Here is a 27,192-nt window from a genome sequence, read left to right as displayed (position 1 = left end):
ATACTGTGGTTGAAATGCAATATTATTGCTTAAAGGTGTGAGTGGGGTGAACTCTCATATATGTTGAATAACTCAGCTCCTACAGTGCTAGATAAATGAGTTCTTGCTGAGTTTCTTTCTAAAAGCTGCAAGTGCTTTGCTTCAAATCATTAATTTCCCTTTGGTTAAATTCACGTTACCAATAATGCTATGTAGCGATCTTTTGTTAGGGCATTTTCCTATTAATTTCTGATTTCTCACGTCACATTAGGAAACTAATAAAATGACCCTTTTCCCGTGGCTCTTATTGTTCTTTAGTTCTTTTAATCATGTAACTGATACTATTTTGTATTAAATCCCTCTGACATTTTCCAAACTAACTGGATTGGTGGGGAGGAAAAAAGGGGGAGAGATTAATCCTCCATTTTTGTAGATTGAGATATTGAGGTGTGAGAGATACCATGTGTAGCAGCAATACTACGAGTCTCTTTGCTGAGGCTTGGAACTGTTAATCTTGGTGTGAATCACTTGAGACATTTTTCTTATGTCTCTCACTGTGGTTACACTCCTGCAGGAGAGATTGGGCAGGCGGTTCCAAAGGGTGGAGTGGGTGTTGACTAATCTATTAAGCTTTTTATCTGAGAGTCTAGTTTCTCATTAGTATTTCTGACCGAATGGTAAATGGTTGGAATTATGGGTTTTTGTTTTTAATTAATCTCTCTAGGGATGAGAGACTTAATTTTGAAGAATGGAATTTTAAGGAAGCCTGACAAGCTCCATTTCCATGTGACTGAAAAATCTGGCAGTTGAAAAGCTTTCACAACTAGGAATTAGAGCCGGATTTTCCAGTGGCTAAGCTGCTCTTTGGGAGTTAGACTCACGGGTAACCTGCACTCTGCTTTCGAGTCACAGCGGTTGCCTTTGTGGTATTGCTCAGGAGACTTTTATGCTCTTTCTTCCCTAATGGCTTTAAAGGTTTTCATGGGGTTTATCCTCCCATCGTGTGCATTATAAAGATCGTCACTATTCCATCCCTTATTTATACATTTTAATCAGGTCATTTGATGTGTATCACAAGCATAGGGCTGCTTAATGCTTCATTATCACTGTAAGAGATATTTTCCTCCTCTCTTATACCACCATAAACTTATAATGCTATTGTAGTACCACAGTTTTACAACTTTAGCACAGCTTTAGAGGTAGAGAGATTGGTTGTTTTGCTCAAGGTCCTTTAGGGGAATAGAGAAGTAGCCAAAAGTGAGCAAACTTTGGAAGCCACCTCATTTAGCTTTCTGTGCCCTGCATTGTAACACCCTGACAGATAGTCATTCAAGGTCCTATTACAGTCTTTCTGTTAAATGAGGCAGTTCCCTGGTCATGCAGTTATAGTTGTTAGAAAGTTTTCAACTGAAATTTGCTTTTCTGTAACTTCTACCTATTGATTCTTGTTCTCTTTTGTAAAACCATTTTTGTATCTACTACTACATGACTTCAAATGTTTGGACAACTTCTAAGCCTCCTCATAGTCTTCTCATTTCTAGGCTAAAGATTCCATCCATCTCTTTCAACTGTTACTTAAATCTTCTGGTTTCTGGATTCCTCATTGTACCGACTGCTATTCTTTGGACATACTCTCAATGTCCAATGACCTTTTTAACTTCAGATGACTTAAAAATGATACTTGATATATTGTCAGTCTAGCCGAATGCTTATTAGGACTTGTCTCCTGTGGCCTGACTTCTGTCATGAAGTCAGGAGATGTGTGCTTTTTATACTTCTATTCTGGAATATTTGAAAAGGTCATGAGTTCCATGTCATTGGATATGTTAAACAGATGCACTTATGTCAGGGATGTTATAGTTAAAAACAAATAGCATGTTGAGAGTGTGGTGTCCTTATAAAAAGAAATTAAAATGACTGCTTTAAAAAACAGCTTTGCAAAATAACCCACTTTAAAATATAGGGCATATTAGAGTACATAATATTGGGAATAATACTTGAGTGAATATTCTTCTGTTAGAAGGGCACTTAGATACTTTTATTCTTTGACCAGTCACTGCATGAACTTGTAAGGATATTTTGTATCTATGAAAGACTGCATCTTTTGTCAAAAACTTTTAGTTCACTAAAATTTCATCAACATTTTCATGTCAACACACAGCACTTTAGTTTTCTCCATATTTGCCCACATCGTTTACTTATTCTTCATATAGTCAACATTTGGGGCAATACCACTAGGTAGTTACAAGCTTTTAAAAAAAACTTGATATTGTTATTAGCATTGTTTTGTTCATTACCAACTACTCACCTATTTCTTTACTAGGATGTTAACTGTGTTTTGTTAGATGATCTCAGCCATTTATCAATGATATTTTTGTAAATAAAATATTGTTTACTCTTAATCCTAAAATTAAGTTATTGAAATGTACATTGACCTTACTATAAATTTGGGCCGTGTAGCTGATAGATTTTGTCAAATTATGGCAGTGAGAGTTTTTGTGGTATCTATTTTAAAACAAGTAATTCTTTAGTGACTATGATAACAACATTCTTCTGTATAGTCTTATTTTTTTCATGAGGTAATTTTTAAAATGTGTGGCTGCTGTAGGATATTTAGTCCAATAATATGTTGTATATAAAGACATTCAATGAGAAGGTTCTGGCATTACAAGGAAAGGATGTTAAAACCCAAAATCTCTCAAGTAAATTGTGGTCTGTAACAGTTCCACCCTTGGGGAAGGGAGGCCTGTTGAAACTTCCATGATTATTAATCTTGAGAAAGAACATGTATGATCTTGTTGGACTAAAGCCTCTTGCCATCTTACCAAGCCATGGCTATAAAAGTAGGAACAGTTTATATCCCTTTTTGGCTCATTAATCAAAATGAAGATGTTAGGGGTACATGTTGGGTCCTTTGACAAGTAAGTATAGGGTTTGAGTCATGAATATTCTCCTTTTCTTGATTTTACCAGGTGTCTCCCCAAAGTCACTTACTAGAAATATACAATAAGAAGTTGAATTTGCTTGGCTTACTTAATTTGTTTTAGAGAATGAATGAGAAAGGCTTCCAGCTGGAGCTGTCAGATTTTTTTGTAGCATGGGGCCTGCCTTTAGTCTTTTATAAGGATAACCTGCTACATTCTTTCCTTCTTTTCCTACTAGGAAATGGACTATCCTGACTTTTGAAGCCGCCTGCCCCCGCCCCCCCCCCCCCCCCCCCCCCCCCCCAGGCTGTAAGGCCACCTGTAGATCTGGTTAAAACACAGAACTCTGTGGCCTGGAGAGGGAGGGATCCTAAGCCCTGGTTTTCTTCTGGTTGCTAGATGACCTTGAGAAATGGGTCAATCTCTGTTTTTTCCCTGCTTTGTACAACCGAGACTTTCTTTTTCTCCTTAGACTTAAAAAAAAATTACATAACAATAACAAAAAAAGGTAATAAGAGTTTTCTTGAGTGACTTAACATCTATCTGGATACTTCAGTTAATATAGATGGGGTGACTTTTCAGTTTACGAGAATAAATTAAACCAAATGCCCCAAATAGGTTCAATATGTTTTCCAGATTGTCTATGTTAAGTAAAAGATGTATGTCTGATCTAATTTGTGTAAATATTTCAGTCTCTCCAGAAAATACAGTATTTATGTTCATGTAAATCATAGCATTGAATAATTTCACAGGATACTGCAGGATTGTTTCATCACTTAAACTCTTAAAATCCTTTCAGGGAGTCTCATGGAAATTCATGTGACCCTTCAAAATCATCTAGTTAACCAAAAATTTTAAGTTGCATCAGGATTATTTCATCTCTTTCGGGTTTTCCTTTTTGATTTAATTTAGCTGTGTTTAAAAACAAAACAAAACAAAACAGTGGATGAATTATGCTCATCCTGAAAAAGTATTTGGATTCCAGTTTACATAAATATAATTTCAGTTTCGGTATCCTAGAAGGCTATTCCTATTATGCCTTTAAAATCCTATTAGCCCATTAACACTGAACTTCTCACATTTGGGCGCCCTGTAAACCTAAACACTTGAGCAACCCGAGCTGCAGTTTGCAGTTAATAATTCAGCCTGCTCTTAGGTGTGGGCAATAAAACTCCTTAAAGGATATCCTATGTTTGTAGACCTCAAAGGGTTGTACTTGAGGTACCAGGCTAAAGTATGTGAGAAAGTTTTGAAAAATATAAAAATCACTCTACTAATGGTAGAACTAGTATCTAATAAGAGTAAGTCTGTGACTCATTGTAGTTCCCTTGCTTTTTATTCTCGTGAGCGATTAAAGGAACCCACTGTAGAGGGTTGGAAATATTTCTTCTGATTGTGGGATGACACAGTGGTTGCTTTTTCCAACCACCATATGTGGTGATGAGGCTCTTCGGAATGACATGGGGGTACTCTCTGAACAAACAGCAACAGCTTTCCAAATAACGTATTATAAAGTATGTAAGACATTTTCCCTGGCCAGATGTAATGTTCAACAGTAGAGGAATGAATTTAAAGTGACCTCCTCCAGGAAAATTTGGGAAACGCCTAGATGGATAAGAAAGCAGCCATGCTGTTAAAAATAAGCAAACTTCTTTTCCATTTTCAGGTGAGAATATATGATTTAAGTATACATTCAAATTTTGTTTTCATGATTTCTGGGATCACTTAGAAAAGGCATTGATTGATGAAACCTATAAACTTCAGTGAACTAATAATCTGAGCTGTTACAGAGTTTTTGTTTCCAACATTCAAAAACTTTTAAGTAGATAGTGTACTTTGGTGTGGTTCATTTCCTAAATGTTTAGTAATTGATCAAGTTATGTAAATAAATTATGTTTTACATATAGTAGATGTAAAATACAGTAGAGTGAAATCCAGTTCCTTGGAGGAATTCTGGAAAGGTGGACTCTAAACCTGTGCCTCTGAGCTTCCTCTCAACCACCTAAAAAACAGCAGCTTCAGAATTTCTAGAAGAATCTTGGGGGGTGGGTGGGAGGCAGCTAAAGGACTTGTCCTGAAATGATGTTTTCTCTGCACACACTGTTTTTATACCTGGGTTTTGTGTTTATTTGGATGAGCTTGAGGTGTAGGGCTCTGCATCTGTTGTAACTAGTCTTCGGTGCCTCTGTTGCTCTTCAGATCAGATCCAAGCCAGAACAGACATGTGCGCAGAGATTTGAGGAATACTCATGACTCGGATAATGATTAGCCTGGGCTCTCGGAAGGCTTCAGAACTTTGTTCTCCTCTCTGCAGGATGGGAGGGGAAAATTCCAGCAGTGGAGAGACCTAATGTGATTACCTGGACCTCAAAGCTTTTGGGAACCTGAGAACTAACTCCTCAGGGAGGTATGGTGCCTGCCCAGTAGTCCTGTGTCCAGAACTCTTCACTAAAACACTATAGAAGACATCCTGCCAAACTAGGATATGCTAAAGGCTTGTTAAAATTATGTATTCATTCAATTTATTCCTTCGACAAATAGTCATTGAGTACCTTTTAGTACTTTATAGGTGTTCTAGAAGTGGAGGACATAGCAGCAAACAGAACAGACAAAATTTTGCCTTCTTGGAGCTTAGATTCTATTGGGGAGATCATCTACAAATTGTGTGTTTGTGTACATACACACACATGTATGCATATACATACATATGTCAGGTCATGATAAATTTCATGAAGAACAATGAAGTTTAAATGGATAGCGAGGTGAAAGGAAGTGCTATGTTACACAATTGGTCAGGGAAGACCACTCTGAAGTGGATTCTTTTGAGCAGATATTTGACATAAACAAAGAAGAAAGCTGTGTAAATATAAGTATACATCAGAGATATTGCAAGTTTGGTTCCAGACCACCACAGTAAAGCAAGTTGCAAAGTTTTTGCTGGTGGGAGGGTCTTGCCTTCTTTGTAAAAAGTGTAACATCTGATGTAAAACAAGATATGCTTGTATCTGGGGAGGAAGAGTAGGCAGCATTAATGTGCAAGGGGCCTAAGGTAGGAGTATGCTTGGCCTGTTAGAGCAACAACAGCCAGAAGGCTGGTGTAGCTGTAGAAGGAACCAGCCGCCAGGTCAGCAACAATATAGGAGTTCCTGCTCTCACCATTATAAATCAACACGCTTCTGGAGGACCTGAATAACGATGTAAAACTAGAAATTTTAAAAATTGGTTTAAATATAGAAAAGAAAAAAACAATTATTTGTATTTCAGAGGACATTTTTGTACATTTGTGAAACCCAAGAGACTTTAACTAAATAATTGAGAATTAATAAAATAATTGAGAAAGGAAGCTTGGTATACAATGAGTATTAAAAAAAATTCAATAGTTTTTCCTTATACTACTGATAAATAGAAATGGAAAATGACTAGGAGAGCCTACTCATGATCAAAACAAATAAACCATAAAATACTCAGGAATACATTTTATAAGAAAGAAAGTGAATGTATGCAGACAATAAAGTCTTATGGAAGGCCTTAAAACAGGACTCGAACATACTGTGTTTTGGATGGCAAAGCAATATCACATAAACACCATTTACTACAACCCCAATTTCAATCCTAATGGAGTTTTAAAGTTTTTAACTGCCTAACGAAAAGCGAATGCCTCAAAATAGCCCAGAAAGAACAGTGAAGGGGATTTTCCCTTAGCTGAAATTAAATTTACTGCAAAGCCGTGTTAGTCTATGGTTAGCAATTAACATGTAGGTCAGGGGTTATTTCTGTGAAGGGCCCAAATAGTAAATATTTTCAACTTTGTGGACCATATGGTCTTAGTCTTGATTACTCAACCCTGCCTTTACAGCATGAAAGCAACTATATGGGTGTGATTGGATTTATTTTTCAACTGTGGTTTTCCCACTCATGATATAGATCTGAAAATAGTGCTCAGATAGATAACACAATATGCAACAAAGATGATATTTCAAGTTATTTGGCAAGGACATTTTATTTACTAAAAGGCGCTAACAAAGTTTATATTAATCTGAAAAAATAACGTTGAATCCTTACCTTATAAAAATAAATTATTGGTATATAAAGATTTACATATAAAAGCTGAACAATAAAATAATAAAAATTTAAGAGAATATTATATAAACTAAGATTGGAAGATATTTTTTAAACAAGACAGAAAATGTAGAGGCTATAAAGAAAGAGAGAGATTTGCCTAAATATAAAATGAAATTTTGTTTATGGCAAAGTTACAAAATTTGATAACAAACAAAATTTGATAACAAAGAAAGAAAAATGGCAATTTGTGAAAAATATTTAAAACATATGAAGAAAAAGGGCTAACATCCATAACATGCAAAATGCCTCTACAGAGACCCAGTAAAAATAAGGGCAAAAAGGACAGTTCTTGAAAAGAGAAACCAAATGGCCAGTAGCTATACGAAAAATGATTGATGTCACTATAACCTGTATTCTTCTTGTGTAAAACAGGATAATTATAGTGCCACCTCATATATAGTTGGAAAGATTAAATCAGATAATGCAAATAAGGTATTAAAGTGCTTGGCGCCTAGCATGTGCTCTAAAAATGTTAGTTTATTGCTCGTAGAAATAAAAGCATGAGCAGACCAGCATTGCTGTGAAAGAATAGTTATTACAGTTTTGTTTGTAGTTGTGAATAACTGGAAACAAACTGAATGGACCATCGGTAGAGTAATAATTGAATAAGTTATTGTGTATCATTACTATGGAATTTTATGTTTAAAAATAACTAGTTTAAATATATCAATAGATTTGGAAATCAGTTTATGATGTATTGTTTAGGAGAAAAGCAGATTTTAGGGTAATATAGAAAGTATGGTTTCAGTTTTATAAAACGATATGGTAAAAATCCTTTGAAATGTTTTTATTTGATGCTGAGCTATTAAATTTCTACATTTAAAAAATCACTGTTTTGATGGACAGCATTCTAAAAACACACTATATGCATCACTGCCTTCTTTCAATACTCCTTTCAATATTTGATTACTTGTTTGTTTTTTTTTTAACTCAGGGTTATTACTGCATAAATTCTTGTTTAGGTTAAGATACCAGAATGCTTTCAGAAAATTAAAGTGTAGAGGTATTCACCACCAATTCCCTAGCTTTTATGATACTCTCTGATTTTTCTTTTTAAGACTTTATTCTTTTGGAGCAGTTTCAGGTTTACCAAAAATTGAGAGGAAGGTACCGAGATTTCCCATATACTCCCTGCTGCTATACATGCACAGCCTCCCCATTATCAACATCACTCATCAGAATGGTACATTGTTTTAAAAAGAATCAAGGATGAACTACAGTGATACATCATAATCACCCAAAGTCCATAGTTTACCTTATGGTTTACTCTTGGTATTGTATGCATTCTGTGGGTTTGGACAAATGTATAATGATATATATCCATCATTATAGTATCATATAGATTATTTTCACTGCCCTAAAAAAATCCTCTGTGCTTGATTTATTTATCCCTCCTTCCCACCCCCACAACCACTGGCAGCCACTGAGCTTTTTACTGTCTCCATAATTTTGCCTTTCCCAGAGTGTCATAGAATTAGAATCATACAGTATGTAGCCTTTTTAGATTGGCTTCTTTCACTTAGTAATATGCATTACGTCTTTTCATGGATTGACAGCTCATTTCTTTTTAGCACCAAATAATATTCCATTGTACCACAGTTTATTTACCCATTGACCTACTAAAGGACTGTCTTAGTTGCTTCTAAGATTTGACAGTTATGAATAAAGCTGCTATAAACATTGGTGTGCAGGTTTTTGTGTGAACATAAATTTTCAGCCTCTTTAGGTAAATTCCAAGAAGCCTGAATGTTGGATTTTATGGTAAGAGTTGGTCTAGTTTTGTAGGAGACTGCCAAACTGTCTTCCCAAGTGGCTGTACTATTTTGCATTCATACTAGCAAGGAATGACAGTTCCTGTTGTACCATGTCCTCACCAGGATTTGGTGTTGTCAGTTTATCTTTTGCAAATGTTTTCTCTATCTGTGGATTGTCTTCCCATTCTCTTGGTACAGGCTTTTTCAGAGCAGAAGTTTTAATTTTAATGAAATCCAGCTAATTAATTATTTCTTTCATGGATAGTATCTTTGGTGTTTTATCTACAAGGCCACCAATGCCTTCATCCACGCCCTGTCTCTAAACATACACCACCATCTCTAAGGTGTCTAGCAGCTGGCTTAGAACTCGTGCTGATCAGAGGAATCTGACATCTTAATTAAGACGAAGCCTCTCGAATCTCTGGACTGGGTGTTGACAGTTCGTGATATCTGCCCTGTGCTTTGAATGTCAAAGTTTCAAGGAAGCGTGGGTAAAATATTTTTTATAGTGGTCTGTTTTCTCCTCTGCTGTCAGGCAATATTTCTTTCTCACTGTATCTCTTCCTTCTCTCTCTTTTTATCTCTTTGTCTGATTAGGAAAGAGAGAGCTGGAATCCATAGGCCTGTATACAAACTGAGATCCCATAGACCTGACGGGAGAGGACTTTTGTAAGAGTAGTGTGAGTGAGCTATAGAATACAGACATTACAATATCTTTTGTCTAGAAAATACTCATTTTTTTTTCCTTCTACAATCAGTTGTGTTCTGTGTAACAGAATTCTGGAGGAGCGAAAGATGATACTTTATGCGAATATTCCATCTTCTTTATTAACTTAATAGTTTTCTAAGATATTACAGTTTAAATACATAATATGAGTCACTCATTTGTTTACTCCAAGAATATATATTGTGGACCTGCTATGTTTCAGGCACCTGGCTATTGAGGATACAATGGTAAACAGAATAAACATCGTTCCTGCCTTCACAGAGATTAGAGACTTGACTAATGATGGAGAGTCATTAATCAAAGAAAACATAATATCATAGAAAAGTAAATTTATAATGGGGACAAAACTCTAGAGCTATTGTTGAGGTCACTTAAAGAATATTAAAAACTATCAGAGTAACACAAAGTAAACTAATTTATTTTACTACTTCAACTGAAATTTTTATTTAACTGCAAATCAGTGATGGAGCATTTTGTGGAATCCATACCTCAAGAAGAAAAAATAACAATATTTTATAGTATCCAACACAATGCTTACCCATAATATGCATCCAAATGTTGGGACACTTAACTAGAAATAAATGTAACTAGAATCATAACTTACTGCATTTCAAAAGCATATTTTTTAAATTGATAGCATGCTATTAACACATTATTAAAACATGAAGGTGATTTCTACCCTTGCATCAACGAGAGATTTTACATCATAATGGTAACTAACTAGTTCTGTTGAACTGAGAGAGAAAAGTAGGCATTTCTTACAACTAATAACTAATTATGATTATGTAGTAGATCTCTTATATAGATTTAGATATTTGTTTATCAAGATTTTCCCAAAGGTCTGTTCTTTCATCAAAGAATTCACTATCAGGCTCCCTTAAATAGAATTCCTTTTTTTCTGTTATATACATACATATTTATATTCTCTCTAACATACATGTATATGTACGTTATATATGTACTATGTAAAAAAATATATAAATGTATTTGCTCTCTTTTATTTTTACTTTATGGCAAGCACATTAAAAAACAACAGAAATTTAAGACAGTAATTACCCAGGAGTTCCTCCTTTAATCAAGTCATGATTTTCATTTTTCATATCATCCTGTGAATGTGTAATTTGCATAATATATAACAATACCATAGGTAGAATTTACTGTTTTATATTTTCATTTTATGCTTTGCTACTGTCTTTTGTTTTTAAAATTATTCCTTCACTTCTCCTGATCACCCACCCCCCAACTAATACGTAATGGTAATAGCTTTTTTATTTTTTAATGTTTTTAAGTGCTAAGTACTTTCTTGGACTTAATCATTGTTTCTATTTTGGCATAATCTTTGCTCTTATCTCATTGTCTTAGCAAGCCTAACATATCCTAGTTCCAGTAACAAATAAAAATTTGATTCCATTTTCTTTTCAAAGGTTCTAATTTCCACTGTAATCCATTAAGATGGCTCATAATGTTTATCAACCTAGCTGTATCCAGAGCAGTGGCCTTTTCCAAATCAATTTAGTCTGACTTTTATAAAACAGAATTCTGTAATTAGAGAATGAAACCTACTTGGTGTCATTAACTGGAAATCAAAATTAGTCATTTTTATCTAAACATTTACATTCTTTTATATCTTGGAGTAGGTCATCAGTGTTCTTACTTGACTGGATTATTTCTCTTTATTGGGAGTTCCCAGCTATTTTCAGAACACAGCTCATTACTGTGAACTCTGTTTATCTAAATTAGGCTTCCTTAGCTCAGAAGGATTATTTAGAATTTCCTTAGGTAAATGCCATATCTGTTTGTAGTTCTTAATCTCTTCATTTTATCTACTTTGCTTGCCAAATGTCCAGTGAAATAGAGTACTGCTGTCAAGTCTCAATTTGTTAGACCTCTTTCCTTTTCATGATATTCTAAATGTATATCCGGTTTTATTCGGAGGCTTCTAAAAGGAGTTAGACCTTTTATTTCCTGAAATACTAAGCTCCAATAAGTCAAACAGAACATAAATAATATTTATATAGAGGACATAGTGTTACTCCTACAATCTTGTGTCTTTATTATTATTATATGAAGAAACCAAGAAAATAGTTTTAAACGAACATTATAGCTATTTAGCTGGAGATTGGTTGTTAGGGACTTAGATTTTTGTTGTTGGCTGTGATCAGAGATGAATGGTGTGCCTCAGCTTCTATCTATATGTAAATTCAGAGCTGTGATGAAGGTTTTAAATATATTAGTAACTTGATAAAAAATGATATTTTAAATTTATATTGTTCTTTAGTTTTCAGAGCAGATTGTTGCAACAGCAGTAACAGCAATAGCTAATCCTTAGCACTGGCTGAAGCACATTATCTTTGCTCTTCTTTTAATCCTCACAACCTTAAGGGATAGTTGGTATAATTTCTATTTTATTTTTGAGGAACAGGTGCTTGGACAAGTTGAGTAACTAACCTGTGGTTAATCACTGGAAATATAAAAGCCATTTTCTAGAATAGTGTCTTCTATAAAATAGATGAGATTATTTTTAAGTTAGTGTCCAAACTGGTATTTGAATTTAGGTTAATCTGATTCCAAAGCCTGTATCCTTGATCTTTATATTTCTTCTCAGTTGATTGCCACATTAATTCTGTCTAAAGGCCAATGGCAGTTAGTAGGTTCTGTAAAAAGAATTATGTAGAATAAAATTGGGTCCTACTAGTTCTCCTTGTAGGTGCTTATGGAGTAGTGGAAGAGGGTAACTTAGAGTCACATTCTGCTTCTTGAACAATCTCAGTGTTGTCATCTTTGAGCTTTATACGGTGTAAGGAGGCAACAGAACAACAATTGATTTGCTCTACAGAGCAGTGAAACTCTGTTGGGAATTGATGCTTCTGTGAGCACTGGCACTGGGAACCACTGATCAGTCATGCCATGCAGATGGGAATGGCTCTGTTTATCCATGCAACCTGGATATCAGTGGCTAGTTGCTGGTAAGATCTGGCTATAGTCAACCAGGCAACTAACCAGTGCTCCATATGGAATGGTTGGTTTTGCAGCCCTTAGAGTTTGGATGTGAAATGTAAAACTAATTTATTAGTAATAGTTTATTCAAAATATTTAAAATAGTTGCTCTTCTGCAGCCATTTAGGTGTTCTGTTGAAAATTAGGGTGCAAATTATTGCCTCATGTCTTTAATGTTGCATTGCTGTGTTCCCATAGCACTTTATCCATACAACTAATACATTATCCATGTTATGGTAATTCATTTACATGTGTATTACCAGCTTAGCCAAGGACTGTTTGAAAGAAGGACTGTTTCATACAATTTTGTGCTCTTACAGGTGACAGCCTTTTAGGTGGTCAGTGTTGAAATGCTTTGAAATGTAAAATCATAGTCCACTGTTCAGAATATATGCATTCACTTAAATTTAATTCAAGCTCTAGGTCTCAGTTTAGCTGGAAAAAGAAAAACTTCATCTATGAATATAAATATAATTTTAGGTCTCCTGGTCTTATATATATCCGTATATAGCCCAAGGCTCTCTGTTATTTACATGGGGAAAAAAGCTAAAGCCCTCATTATATGACAGTTACAAGCATTTTACATTTATTAACTTATTTATTCTTTACCACATCAGCATTAGGTAGCTACAGTGAAATACTGAGATACAGAGAGATTAGATAATTCTCCCCATGTTTAATAATTAGAATTCACATCAAAGATTGAGCCAGGCTTTGAACCCAGTTTATCCAGCTTCAGAGTATGTGCCATTAACCAATAATCCATACTGTTTCATTTATTTGTATGTATTGCATACATGTATGTGAGTCTGTATCTAGAAAAAAATTAAAAGAAGTATTCTCTATTGTAATGGACATCATTATCATTTACTGGAAAATATAATATTTTGCAAAAGAATCTGTGCTTTTCTAAGGTCAGCTTTTAACATGAAGTAAAATAATATTTTTTCCCATACAGATTTACTTTAAGAGGAATTGAGATGCGTTGCAGTGGGTTTGGAAGAGAACCGACAGAAGAGCGAGAAAATTCAAGCCATGTTATTGTAGAATATATTGTAGATATTTCATTTTGAGAATGTTTTTTAAGGGAATTGAAGTGTTTTTCAAATATTTGAAGGTAGAAGTTGGTGTAGACAGTTTAGCTTTTTTCTTTATAGTTTGGGCAGATAATTAAGATAAATTTAACCTTTGGTAGATGATTTAGAGCAACGGGTTTTTGCTCAGTATAAGGAAGCACCTTCTGCATAGATGGCCTGCCTAAGAAAATAATGAGCTTTTTCTTCCTAGAATGCTCAGAAATGGGCCAGAAAGAAGATCATTACTGAGCATAATCAAGCATTTGGCCGATTGAATAATCGAACTAGGTGACCAGGTATAAAGTTCCTTTTAAACCTACAACTCAGTGATTCTGATAACTTGGGGCAGAATAGATTGTTTCAATTTACTCTTATTTACACACTACACCACCTACAAAAGATCTATGTAGGTGATTTCTAGTAAAACATGCTCAGTAATCCCAGTGGTTGCAGAAAATACCTGTCATAGTTATTTATAATATCAAGCTTGTAGAAAATCATTCATGAAACAGTGATAATGGTTGCTAAAATTTCCTTAGTGTTTATTGTCAGGAATTTCCTTAAACGTTTTATATTTATAACCTTATTTATTCTTCACAGTAATCCTCTAGAGTTAAGTGCTATTACAGATATCCCTTGCCTTTCGAAAGTTCACATCACTTCACTTTTACAAAATTAGTACCTGTTTTCGCTAACTGAAAGAAATCCAAAGAGGATTTTTTGATTTTACTAGAAAACGCAAAAAAGCAAAAATAGCCTTCAGAGTTTGTTTTGCAGCAAGCCATTAATGAGGCAGCAGGCAATCCAAGCAGCGAGAGTGGCGCCACCAAGCTCCTTTCCCAGTAACTACACTCAGCATTAAACCACCATAGCTTTGAACTGTGTGAGCATCTGTGCTTTATCTCGATTTACTTTGTGCGGCTGTTAGCAAGATGTCTCCTAAAGGTATCAGAAAAGTCTAAGAGAGCTCGTAAATGTTAACGCTTAGCATAAAACTGAATGTAATTGGTATAATTTGGTAGGTTATTTTTTTGAATCTGAGAAGACACAAATTTTTTTCCATATAAATTAATGATAATTGCTTCTTTGCTTTATGCCATTTCAGCTTAGGAATAATTTCATAGGAATGCTCTCCTTTTGACTATCAGGAAACCTGTACTGTCTGTCCCCATTTTGCGAGAGGTTAAATAACTTGCACACGTTCACATTAGTCAGTAAATTGACATGTTCAGGACTTGAACTCAAGGCTTTCAGACTCCAAAACTCATATGCTTAACTATTAAACAATCTTTCAACTTCCTGGCCCAGATCAGAAATTGAAAATCAAGATAATTAGTAAGCTAACTATGTATACTAATAGGTAGGTAGTAGACTAATTGGGGGGGATCACTTTGTAAATTACATAAATGTCTAACCACCATACTGTACATGTGAAACTAACATAAAATAATATTGAATGTCAACTGTGAAAAATAAAATTTTTTAAAAAAGGACCCAATAGGAAAATAATTAGTGAACCAAAGTTCTCAGAATATGTTGCCTTTTATTGTTTACATCAGGAAAAAAATGTTCTTATCATCTCCATCAATTGGAGAGACTGCTGTGAGGAAAGGAAGGAGTAAAACAGAAAAAAGAATGGGGAAAAGGAAAAGAAATTCTTCAGTAGAAACCATTTTATATCTAGTTGAAGTATATATATTATAAAACTTAAATATATTTTTTAAAGTTTTGTTTTGGCTGGGAAGATTTTAGAAAACTAACTCTTTTTTTAAAAAATGAGAATTGGGTTTTGAAGAGATTATCTCTAAATTATTCAGTAAACAACAGGTAATTGTTGACCACCTTTGAGAAAGGAAATTTGTTTCTCTTTAGTGAATATACACTCTTCGGTATTTATGTCAGCGTGTAGAGGCATCTCAAAATGTCACTCTGAGGAAGAGAATGTTCCACACAGAGGGAAGAGTCACTGCACGTGCCATAAGGCAGAAGTGTGCTTAGTAGAAACACCAAGAAAGTTTGTGTAACTGGAGCATGAATAGTGACAGCAAGTGTAGTCAGAGATGAGGTGGGAGAGGTTGTTGGAGAGTGGAGTGTTAGTATTTCGCTTTCTACTCTGAGTGAAATGCAGGCTATTGTGGAGTGAAATGATGTAATGTATTGCAAAAGTCTTGATCATGTTGCTGTGTTGGAATATTTTGAGCAGTCAGGGAGACCAATTAGGAGACTTGCAATTTGGAAGAGAGATGATGGTGGCTTGGACCAAGGTAGGTAACAGTAGAGGTGGTGAGAGAAGTGGTCAGATTCTGGGTGTTTTTTTTTTTTTTTTTTTTTAAGGCAGAGACAATGGAATCTACTGACAGATTGGTTATAAGGAGAAGGAAAGAAGAGTCAAAGTTGATTCAAATTTTTTGACCATAGCTTTTGGAAGGGTGGAGTTGTTGGTGACTGCAAAGATATGCTTTGTGAAGGGAAGATCAGCAACTGAATTTCGTCTGTGTTGTGTTTCATATGTCTTATATGAGTCTGAAGTTTGGGAAAGAGTTCTGAGCTAGGAATATACATTTGAGAGTCATCAGCAGATAGATGGTATAATTTATGAGACTGGATAAGATCACCAAGGGATTGGGTATAGATAGAGAATAGAGAGGCAACCTTGGAACCCTCCAACTTTCAGGGTCGGGAGAAGGGAAGGCACCAGCAGAGGAGACTGAGGTAGGATGTACAAGGCTATATGAAATCCTGGAAGCCAAATAAAGAAGAGAGTATGGCCAGCTGTGTCAAATGATGTTGATAGGATCTGTAGATAAATACTGAGAACTGAGCAATTGGTTTATCAACACAGAGGTCATTGGTGAATTTGAGAAAAATTTTAGTGAAATGTTAGGGAAAAAACCTGACTGAGGTATGTTTAAGAGAAATAAAAGGAGAGGAATTGAAAACTGCTAATGTAGAAAATTGTAAAGGAGTTTTTTGGCAAAGTGGAAGCAAAGGAGGATGGTATAGGATGATGGACGTGGACTCAATATAATGTTGGTTTCTTCTTTATTTTAAAGAGGTAGGATAAATAAGAGCATGATGGGAATGGTCCAGTAAGAGCGCAGCTTTGAGTAGTTTGCTCACATATATGTATATACCTTTTCTAATTTATTCTATCTACTAGTGTCCCATTGTATGAATATTTCAAAATTGATTCATCTGTTCTCTCATTAATGTTGTCTCTCATATAAGTTGTCTTCATGGTTTCTCTATTATGTACGGTGCTTCAGGGAATACTTCTGTTTGTGTTTCCTTGTGCCTACATGCACTATTTCTTTCACAAATACCTGGAGATGAATCTTCTTGGTCATATTTTATCTGTATTTTCAACTTTAATAGATATTTTCAATTTGTTTTACAATGTGGTGGTACTATTTAAACACTCACCAGCAGTATGTGAGATGTCCTGTCATAATGAAACTGTGAAATGGTATCCTACTGGGTTGAAATCAGAATTTCCATAATAACTAGTGAAATCGAACATCTTTTTATGAGTGTATTGGCTATTCTGGATCCTATTCTAAAAATTCTCTCATTTTTCTATTGGGGAATTTTTAAAAATTAGTTTGTGGAGTTTTTTCTTTTTTCTGGATAAGAAAACTCTATGAATATTACAAGTATCCATTCTCAGTCTAGGGCTTGAAATAAAATTTTTAATGGTGTGTTTTAATGTACAAAAGTTTTAGATTTTGTTGTCAGATTTATTCAACTTTTTATTTAGAATTTGTGATTTTTTTTTGGTCTCAAATAAATCCTTATCACAATTTAAAGACACTCTTTTGTATTTCTTTGAACAGTTTTAAAATTTTATCTTTCAAACTTAGGTTTCTAATTGCCTTTAATTACATCAGATATTTTTAGTGGGCTTTACAGTAGGAACCCTGTTTTATTTTTGACCCTGTAGCATTTTTTGAGTAGTCTGTCCTTTTTCATGAATGTGTGATTCATCTTCTGTCAGTATCTAATTTTCATGTCCTCATGGGTTATTTATGGGCTCTCTGTTTTGTTTTTGTTTTTTTTTTTTTTGCATTGCTTTAGAGTCTTCCACTAATACTTCACTGTCTTAACAATATAGCTTTATAATAAATCTTCCTATCTGGCAGGGCATATTTCCCCAGCTTGCTCTTCCTCACAATTTTTCTTGGCTATTTTTGGTCCTTGTATTTTACAGGAATTTGAAGATTAACTTGTTAAGTTACACACACACACACACACACACACACACACACACACACACACACAAACCTGTTAGGATTTTGATGGAAACTGTATTTAATTTATACATAATTTGGGGAATATGACATCTTGGCAATATTGACTTTTCCTTTCTATGAATATGTTTTATCTCTCCATTTATTCAAGCCTTCCTATGTTCTTCCATAACCTTTTGTATGTTTTCCCACACACTTCTTGCTCATGTTTGCTTAGATTTATTCGTAGATACCTTAGAGATTTAATTGCTGTGATGAATAGGATCTATATTTTCCTATTACATTTTCTTTTCCTGTTACTGGTCCAGAGGAACAGTATCATTGAAAACTGAACTATATGGAGGTTGAAAGAATTAGTAATAGAAAGGGCAGTTTGGAGGAGGCAGAGGCTCCTAAAATGGAGAGACCATACTGAGGGGGCTGAACCAAATAGCATCAGTGAAAATGGAGAAGAGAGTTTGGTTTTATAGCTGTCTGAGGCAGGTCCCAAAACTGGTGACTGAGGGAAGTGAGGAAATGAAGTAAAGTTGAAGTGAAGGAAAAGAGGCTTGGGAATGATGATAATTAAATGATGATTCTATTAAATGAAATTGGGCGTATAAGAAGAAGTGTTCAAGAGGGATAGTTGAAAGTTCATTTGAGGAGTACATTTTGGTCAAGTAACTTTGATTAAAAGAATTACAATTCTTGAGAGCTAGCCTAGCAGCAGTTCAGATAGTATTGTGTGGGTAAAATAGGAGTCTGGGAGAAGTCCAGCCAGGTCTTGGTGCTCTTTGTTCGGCAGGTTTTAGTTCTCGCTGATGTTCAGTTGATTCTTCATTTTCCACTCACCTGCTTCTTAATCATCCTGGTTTCTTTAGCTCTGATTCAACCTTTCAACTATAGTACCTGCTACCAACTGGCAATTTTCCTGTACATCTTATATTAAGTTGCAAACTATGATGTTGATCCAGTAATTTTTTTAATTAGCCTCACACGTTACAGGTTGCTGCTGGTCAGCCTACAAATTGACTTTTTTTTTTTGGTCAGCTGCTCATGTTAGCTCAGTCCTTTGTAGGTGGCTGCACATCCCAGTTTGCCCAGCGTAATTTTTGTTCCAGAGTAATTATTAATAATATCCCCTTTCTTCTCAAAACAGTTTTAGTTTGGATGGTACATTACTTGGTTACACTACTCACTAGTCACCCGAGACTACAAAACATGACTACTTCTGAAAGCAGAGATTGTGGAAGAGGAAGATGGTGATGGTTAGTAACTAGACTAGGGATACTGAGTACCAGCTCTAGTACATTAAGGGTTTAGAAATAGTAGACTCGAAAAATCTGTGTAATGTCCAGAAATGGGGTCTCACACTATATTGAAGAGAACAGATTAAGTATACTATTGAGGTAGGTATCTAGAGACCTGAGTCAAATAAGGGTAAAGGTAGATTTATAGTTTGACTGTTCAGCCAGGGGTCAGAGCAGAGAACTGTTTGGCAGGTGGTAGAGACTGGCATCTCGTTATCAGGCATAGGGTTGTATCTCTGGATCAGGTGTTAAGGGGAAAGGACTCAGGCATGGAATATCAGGGCTCTAGTGCCACACCCCAGTCACAGACTACTAGGCAGGATTCAGTCACTAAAAGAATGGCTAATAGGATAAAATATAAGAGAAAAAGCAAAAGGGAGCATGACCAAGCACTAAGACCCAACTGGAAGTACAGAGATATTAGGGCAGTGATACGGAGGCTGCTCATTCCCAGGCAAAAGCTATTATGTTTTGCTTTTCAGCACTAACACAAAGGTTGGAACGTCAGTGGGTATAATCCCAAAGGTAGGAGTATCCTGGTCGGGAAGGAGTAAGGAGCTGGAAGCCCCGTGGTTCGTGACAAACTTTGCTCCTCGATGAGGTGATAGGAGCTGAATGTGTATATATCTGTTTAAGAAGATTCAGGATGCACAGAAAGAACATTTTAAATTCATATCCAGGTAAAATCAGGCTAAATTAAGCATTGTTTGGTAACAGGTAGGAATTAGTGAGAAAAGCCCTCAAGTATCTATATTTTTAATAATCTTACTTTAAATAGGTCTCAGTGTAAGTATAGAGAATTAGAATTATGAAGAATATGTTTATATTTGCCTATTTTAATATATATAGGAATGAATGAATGACTCAGTTTTTTTTTTTTCAGTAAAGTGTGACAAGCTCTAAATGTAAGTGAAGTGTCTATGAAAAAATGCACTATTTCCTGATCCCTAAACTTATAAACCTGAATCTGTAAAATGACAGAAGCTACTGGATATTTATGTTGGGGAAACTATAATTAGGAAATATGTCAAATATTGATATTTGGGGAAGGCTGAAGTGTTTGATGACACATAGAAGTGAAGACTGGAGAGATATAGAGAGGGAAGGGCAGAGTTTCAAGGTTAGTGTGTGTGTTTGTGAGTGTGTGTGCCTGTGTGTGTGTAGTTATATATCTTGAACCATAAAATAGCATAACTAAAGGTGTGTGTTATAGTAGAAGTAATAGCTAGACAATGAGTAGTTTTCAAACACATTAGAAAATTCAGCTTCCTTTCGAGGTAATATCCCATAGAGATTCTAGAAGGGGTTGCTCATAAATCAAATCCTGAAGGGCTCCAACATTTATATATTAAAAAAAAGCTCCATTAAAATTACCGTTAAAAGAATTAGGCATAAATGTTTTTGTTTTGTTATTATCTAAATAGAGAACAGATTTCTTTGTTCTGAAGGATAAATGGCTAACAGGCATTTGGTGTGTACTTTATGTGTGTGTGTCTACTATAATAGTAACGAATAATGTCTTTTAACAGTTCATGGAAAAAATTAGTTTCTTTTCTACCAAAAAGCTAGCTTTGTGGAAGCTGACAAAAATCATTATATTATGATTTTTGGCTCAAGAAAATAATGATATCTTGGAAAAAGTGAAGGAGTATGGCACTGGAAGAAAGACATCTGTAATACAACAGACAAATTATTTAAACAAAAGATACAGTGTTTCTTTAATTGGATTCTCATGGACTATTGATTTAAAATATGCTGACCAAAGACAGTATCTGCAGGAAAGGAACTTTGGATTTCTGAATCACAGTTTTTCTAGGTTGGGTTCAGTTTAATTTAAGAAACTTTTATTGAGCATCTATTCTGGAGCCAGACAGCCCAAGTTTGAGTCTCAGTTCTATTTTTCTACCTCTCTGTGTATCCGTTTCCTCATCTCTGAAATGGAGATGATCATAGTAGTCCTTATCCTCTTTGATTACTTTGATGATGAACTGAATTTTAATGTAAGCAAAGTGCTTAGAACTGTGCTTGCCACTTTAATGCAGAAAGTCTCCTGAATTAGAGACTGAGAATTTAAGGATGTTCATACTGTCTTCGTGGGAGAGAGAGGTAAGTGACCCAACTATTTCAGTATTTTCTGATAATGCCAAGAAAATGTTTATCAAAAGGTAGCTGTGGGGACATGGGGGTGGAACAAATAACAATTTTAGGGGGGTAGTCTTCTGAAGTAAAATTGAAGAATGGTTTTCTATAGGAAAGGAGAAAAAATTTCTCCAAAAAGTCTAGGAAACAAAAAATAGATGAAGCCAGAAGCTGGGACACACTCATTTGTAGCATTTTGAGCTTCCTTCCTTGCTGGGTGTATCACTGCATGTGGTCACTGTTTAGATACTTGATAAAAACATTATGGAGATCATTATAAGTTCCAATACTCTTTATTTGTTCTGTTAATTACAGATTCTAGTTGAGTCTAATAGAATTGGAATAACCGGAATAGCAGATAACTGTTCTTTAGTGTAGAGTTCTCTGTACTGTTGGACAAAGTATTGACTTCTGGTTGACTTAGAAGAATGCCATGAAGAATGAGCAGTACTTTCATGTGCTCCTTGGGCCTGCCTGGCCTTTCCACATGTCTCCTCCTGCTCAGTCTTTGGCTTTTTTCTTCACGTGATCCCATATTGCTGTGTCAAAAGCTGTGGCATAAGCTGTGGCATCTTATGGTTGATTTTTTTTGGTTAGATAAAATTGTGATGACTGCTTGCTGACTCATTGACTGGCCCCACAGTTCTCTATGCTCAGTATCCCCACCCCTTAGCTCCATTAATGCAAGGAAAGCTCTACCAGACCTTTCTTGAAGGGGCCCTGGGAATGTTTTTGGATCTCTTTGACATCCCACTGGAGCCAGGAAGACAGAGCAGCTCAGACCTCTCAATCCCATTCTGCCATGGCAAATTTTACCACTGTTGGCTCTCTGCGGTATCTACCCCACACTAACTTGGAGGACCCACCAAAATGGTTCTCCCAGAAATGTTTAGATAGGAGGCTAGGCATAAGCCCCTAATATTTGTGATAACCCTCAGTCCATTTGAATTTTTTACCACCATACTATTCCATCTCCTGTTCACCCTTCTCCATACACACACATGCATACATACACTTTCAAGACCCAGATGGTATCTAAACTCTAGTTGGACACTTTGGTCTTTACCTCTTTCTACCAGCCAATCGACTTTTGTCTCTCTTCTTGATGCCAGGAAAACTGCGCTAATATCATATTGTGCTGTTGCCATAATCTGAGTAACTTTCATATAAACTCTGAATTCTAAATGTTCCAAGCCAAATGCTTTTGGAACATTAAAACATACCATTTGTATCTCAAGCTCTTGCAATAGAGTGTGTGGGTTTCAAGACAATTGTTTCTGCTGATCTCATTTTAAAAATTCTATTTGGAAAGTTAGAACTGAACAACAAAGTCTTTGCTTCTGGCCTTATGTGCCTGTCCCCCAAAGCAGAAGCTGTTTCAGTAAGAATGAAAAACAAATTAAATGATATTTTAGAAATACTATCCCGATAATTCTTGTTGCCTAGACCTGAATTACAGCAAACAAGAGGAGTACGCAATCATTTACAGCCCCGTGATAATGAGTCAAGCTGATATCTATCCACCCATATTTACAAACAGAATTGTTATTTTGTCAAAGATGTGTTACAGGTGAGCTCATGTTAGACATGGAGGGGAAACTGTTGGTCAAAGTTTAAATTCTGACCCCTCTCTGATTCAATTCAATGTCTTTACAGTTTATTTAAACCTTCCGGAATCTTCTCTCTCAAACAGACAGAATGATTCATTTATGACAACAGAGCACATTGTCAGTACTTTTGGAGACTGTGGAAGGATGTCAGCAACCAACCAAATTATATTGAGAGACGTAAGATGAATAGAAATGGTTCTTGAAGTGACCCCTGTTCAGTTTCTAAAATGCAGCTTCTTAATTACCATTGTGAATTGCTGCTCATGGCTGTGTTAGTGGAAGTCTGTGGGGTGATGAGGACTACTTGAACACTGGCTGTGTCAAGGTAGTTTTGATGCCTTCTGCTACTTAACATTCAGAACAATCCATAGCTCTTTCTAAATTGCTGTTTAAAACCTCTGTGTTTTATCAGTGCAAGTCCCAAATATCTCTGCAAAGTAATTATAAGACTTACTTGCCTCAAAGTTTTTCAAAGAATAAAATGATATAAAATATGTAAACATTGCAAACTTCAGCTTTATGCGATTGTTAGGTTGTTGCTGTTATTAATATTTACTAACTCTCTTACTTACTCTGTTTTTCCTTTTTATCTTGTTATTTTCAATGCTTTGGGACATTCATGCCTGTAAAGCTTGATTTTTAAAAAAGAAATTAATTTTTTTTCAGAGTCAGCACCCTAGCTGGTCAGTGTCTTCTGTTATCTCAGCATCTTTTTCACTGTTTAAGTCATGTCCTGGGGTTTCTTTGGTTTTTTTGGAGCCTGTGACTGTTTTTTAAACATGAGATCTGCTTCCAAATGTAATGCTTTTTTATACTGAACTACATTCTCTGATGCATGTTTTTTTCTCCTCCTTCCCTCCTTCTCTCTCTCTCTCTCTCTCTTTTTCTCAGCTTCTTTGGGCTTATTACTTATAAATTAATTCATATCCAATATTTAGCTCAAGTGACAATTATGTGCAAAATATAGTGATAGTATGGGGAAGGGGGATGAGCCCAGGGTGCCTAGGCTTCTCACTTGAGTACCAGTCAATGGAGGTACCATTCGCCAAGGCTGGGAATACAAGAGATGGAGCGGATAAGGAGGGGAGGGTTGCATAGGGCTAGGGTGTAGTGAGGGTTTGCTCTTAGCTTTGGATATGGTAAAAGCTTGTGGTTTCCCAGAGTGTGATACCTGAGAGAGGCTGTGACTCCCAGTAACAGACCTGGGAGTCATTAGCATAAAGACTGTGATCGAAGCCAAGAGAGTGAATGAAAGAAAGTGAAGATGAATTTCCTACTGAATAACTACTAGACTTATGGTTATTCTATTGTTAACAGGTATGCTGGTAGGGGAGGACTGCTCAAATAGATGTTGAGATATTTATGTGCTTAATATCATTGATAGGCTTTCTGGAAATTACAGTTTTGAAAATCAGTGAAAATCTTAGACTAGAGCAACTCAACAGTGGCACTATTTGCATTTTATTTTAGATAATTTTTTGTTGTGGGGGCTGTTGTGTGCATTGTAAGATGTTTAGCAGCATCTTTGGTCTCTACCAGATGGTAATAGCATTCCGTTCCCCATCCCTCAACCCCCAATTGTGACAACCAAAACTGTCTACCAACATTGCTAAATGTCCCATGGGCTCGATAATGCCACTAGAGCAAGTTCTTCTCTGTTTATGTAAAGCATTTTAGGAGGAGCTACATTAGCTTTTCTGTTCCAAAATATCCAAAAAATACATTTGCTTCTGCAGTTATCCTGATTTCTATTTAGGAAGCAGCTTAATCATCCTGGAGGACTGAGTAAGTAATCTCATAGTTTTTTTTTTTAACCCATCTACTGCACATAAAAGCACAGATAGCTGTTAGTTTCAAATCAAATCTTGTATTCTCTATGTGTGCATCATATATAAATGAAGGGGAAGCTGTACTCCAATAGTGTAATAGCTTTTGGTTATAACAGTCATTTCACAGGAATTGCTGTTAGTTTCTTATGTGTCAAACATTTTAAGACAGACCATCCAAGAGTTAACTAAGAATACTCTTAGGGAATGGAGGTGAGATGATGGCATTCAGGTGTAGCAAACATGACCTTGTTGTAGTAATTCGAATGTAAAAAAAATTAAACATAAGAGCAGATACTTAATATTTAAAAGCTTACATTCTTTTATAGTTCATAAAGAAAAAGAATATAAGAAAGTAACTTAATAAATTACCTCCCATGCCAACTGAATTAACTTATTGCTCAAAACACTCCTTAGAATTACTCAAGTTTACAGAAACGTTTACAAGGTATGTTAATTGTAAGCACTTGGCTGTAATGTGTTGCTCCAAAATGACGCTATTGTTATATTAGAGTATAAATTTTGCAAGGGTAGGGATTTTGTCCTGTTTTGTTTTTTTTTTTCACTTTTCTTTCTTCACATCGCACACTTACCTCTGTATTACAGTTCATAGTAGTGCAGCGAGTGGCCCAAGGTGTTTAGCATCTCGATTGTTTACCTCTGTTTCTCTCCTGATCGCTGGTCCCCTTCCTCACAGTCTAGTATCCTTGACACTCCATTTGGGGGGAGAGCTGAGGCTAGGAATTTAGATCATGGTGGCATTACTCTCTTCATAGATCTTTCAGCATTTCTTCATAAGCTCTTATTAAATTGTGGCTGCTGCACAATTTAATTAATAGGCCTTGAGAATTGTGACTATTGACTTCCAGCCTCTATCTTATTCTTGTTCTACCAAATGGAGGAAGGGGAAATATGGCTTTAAAAGCCTTTGCAACATGTATCCAGCCCTTACTCACAGGACTATACCCACCTTCTCAAAATCTAATCACAGCCCTTGATTAATAGAAATGGGAGAAAAGCGGGGGAAAGGGAGAAAATATCAGAGTTTAGGGGTGTTTATGTCGCTTTTCATCCTGAAGACAGGAAGAGTGGTATCTGGATGGCTGAGGAAGGCGAGGGCCTTTTCTGTGTACTACTGCCGCTGTCATCTGAATGGAATGAGTAAAGCCACTTTGAAACCAGCAACTATATTTTATCATTTGAAGCAGAGATGAGTTGGGGTTCATCCAGTCTTACACATTATAGGGAAGATGGAGTGAATACAGTATGGTAACTAACTATGAGTGTCATGCCACGAGAGTCTACATAGTGCAGTGGATAGAGTATGCTTATCCAAGTTAATTACTGGCTCCCTGTGTATATTTGGGTTACTTAACCTCTCTGTCCTGAGGACTCATCTGTAAAGCCCACTCAGAGTTGTGAGGATTTAATGTGATTGTTGTGTAAAGTGCTTAGTAGTTGTAGCAGCAGTTTTTATGGTTTAACTGATGAATGTAGAGATTGTTTATAAGCTTAGGAATTATTTGATAACTATTTAAGAATTTTTTCTGGTTGTTGAAGGAGATTAGGATTCTTGTTTGGCTTTACCATTAAGTAGGTAGTATCCTTGGTTAAGGCATTTAACTTTGTGGACCGTGGATTTCTTGTATTTGGAACTATTGAAATTGATGACTTTTCGTTTTGTAAGCTCTGAAATCCTATTTTATTTTGCTCTTTCAAAACCTAGATTTCTTTTTGTTAAAAATATATCTATCAACTAATTTGAGTTCAACTCATCCACTAGGTTTAAATAGCCATGGCAGTTGTGAAATCTTTTACAATAATCCTATTATTTTTCAGGTAAGCACATGCAAATAGAACAAATAGCTTAATTGATATTTTACAAGTTAATTATGTATTAATGAGTCCTATTTAAGGTTAAGGGATGGTATAAACTTATTTAAAATATCTCCAGAACACCAGGCCTGTCACAGGGATATGTAACAAAGGCAAAATTCTATTAAGATGATATTCGTAACCAAATGCTCATAATTTTTAAGCAATCTGTTGCTATAGGAGGGCGGATCATGTGTCCTTTCTGTGTTTATATTTTTTCTCCTTCTGCCATATGTTTACTGTGTAAACCAAGAGATTATGTACAATTAAGAGACAACAACTCTCTCTCCAGGGCTCAATTTTCATGTATCACTCACATACTCTATTTCCTGGAAAACTACTCTTAGTGTCTTAAAGACTGTCTTTTTCTTTAATGTGTTTCTGTTTGTTTATAGTGTTTACAGCAAGCAGCAACAACAGATGGTTGGTTCACTCATATATAATTTTTTAAGGTAATGATAGGGAGTTAAGTTATTAAGCCTAAAATGTAACTTTCAAAAAATATTTTCAACATAATCTATGCACAGATTTTTGATTGAGTTATTGCTGCTCATAAATATAAGTCAGTGGAGTCATAATATGAATATTTAAAAACTAATGTAAAGAGAATATGAACTGACACAGACC

General features: G+C 35.5%; 1 protein-coding gene across 5 annotated transcripts in view; it reads left to right on the top strand.

Moving 5' to 3' along the window:
- Nucleotides 1–27,192, top strand: part of BCKDHB (branched chain keto acid dehydrogenase E1 subunit beta) — a 182,409-nt gene that overhangs the window by 82,241 nt on the left and 72,976 nt on the right. Inside the window, exon 7 of one of the 5 annotated variants that reach the window (XM_023533449.1) lies at nucleotides 3,142–3,175. The exons of the other annotated variants lie outside the window; for them this stretch is intronic. Within the exon in view, the coding sequence (XP_023389217.1) occupies nucleotides 3,142–3,165 (24 nt within the window). The 3' untranslated portion in view covers nucleotides 3,166–3,175. Of the gene's footprint in view, nucleotides 1–3,141; nucleotides 3,176–27,192 lie in introns of those variants that run through there. 5 annotated transcript variants of the gene reach the window in all.

This window comes from Pteropus vampyrus, unplaced genomic scaffold, assembly GCF_000151845.1.
Source record: "Pteropus vampyrus isolate Shadow unplaced genomic scaffold, Pvam_2.0 Scaffold102, whole genome shotgun sequence".
Lineage (NCBI taxonomy): Eukaryota > Metazoa > Chordata > Mammalia > Chiroptera > Pteropodidae > Pteropus > Pteropus vampyrus.
The sequence above is the reverse complement of the archived record's forward strand: the minus strand, read 5'-3'. Positions and strand labels throughout refer to the sequence as shown.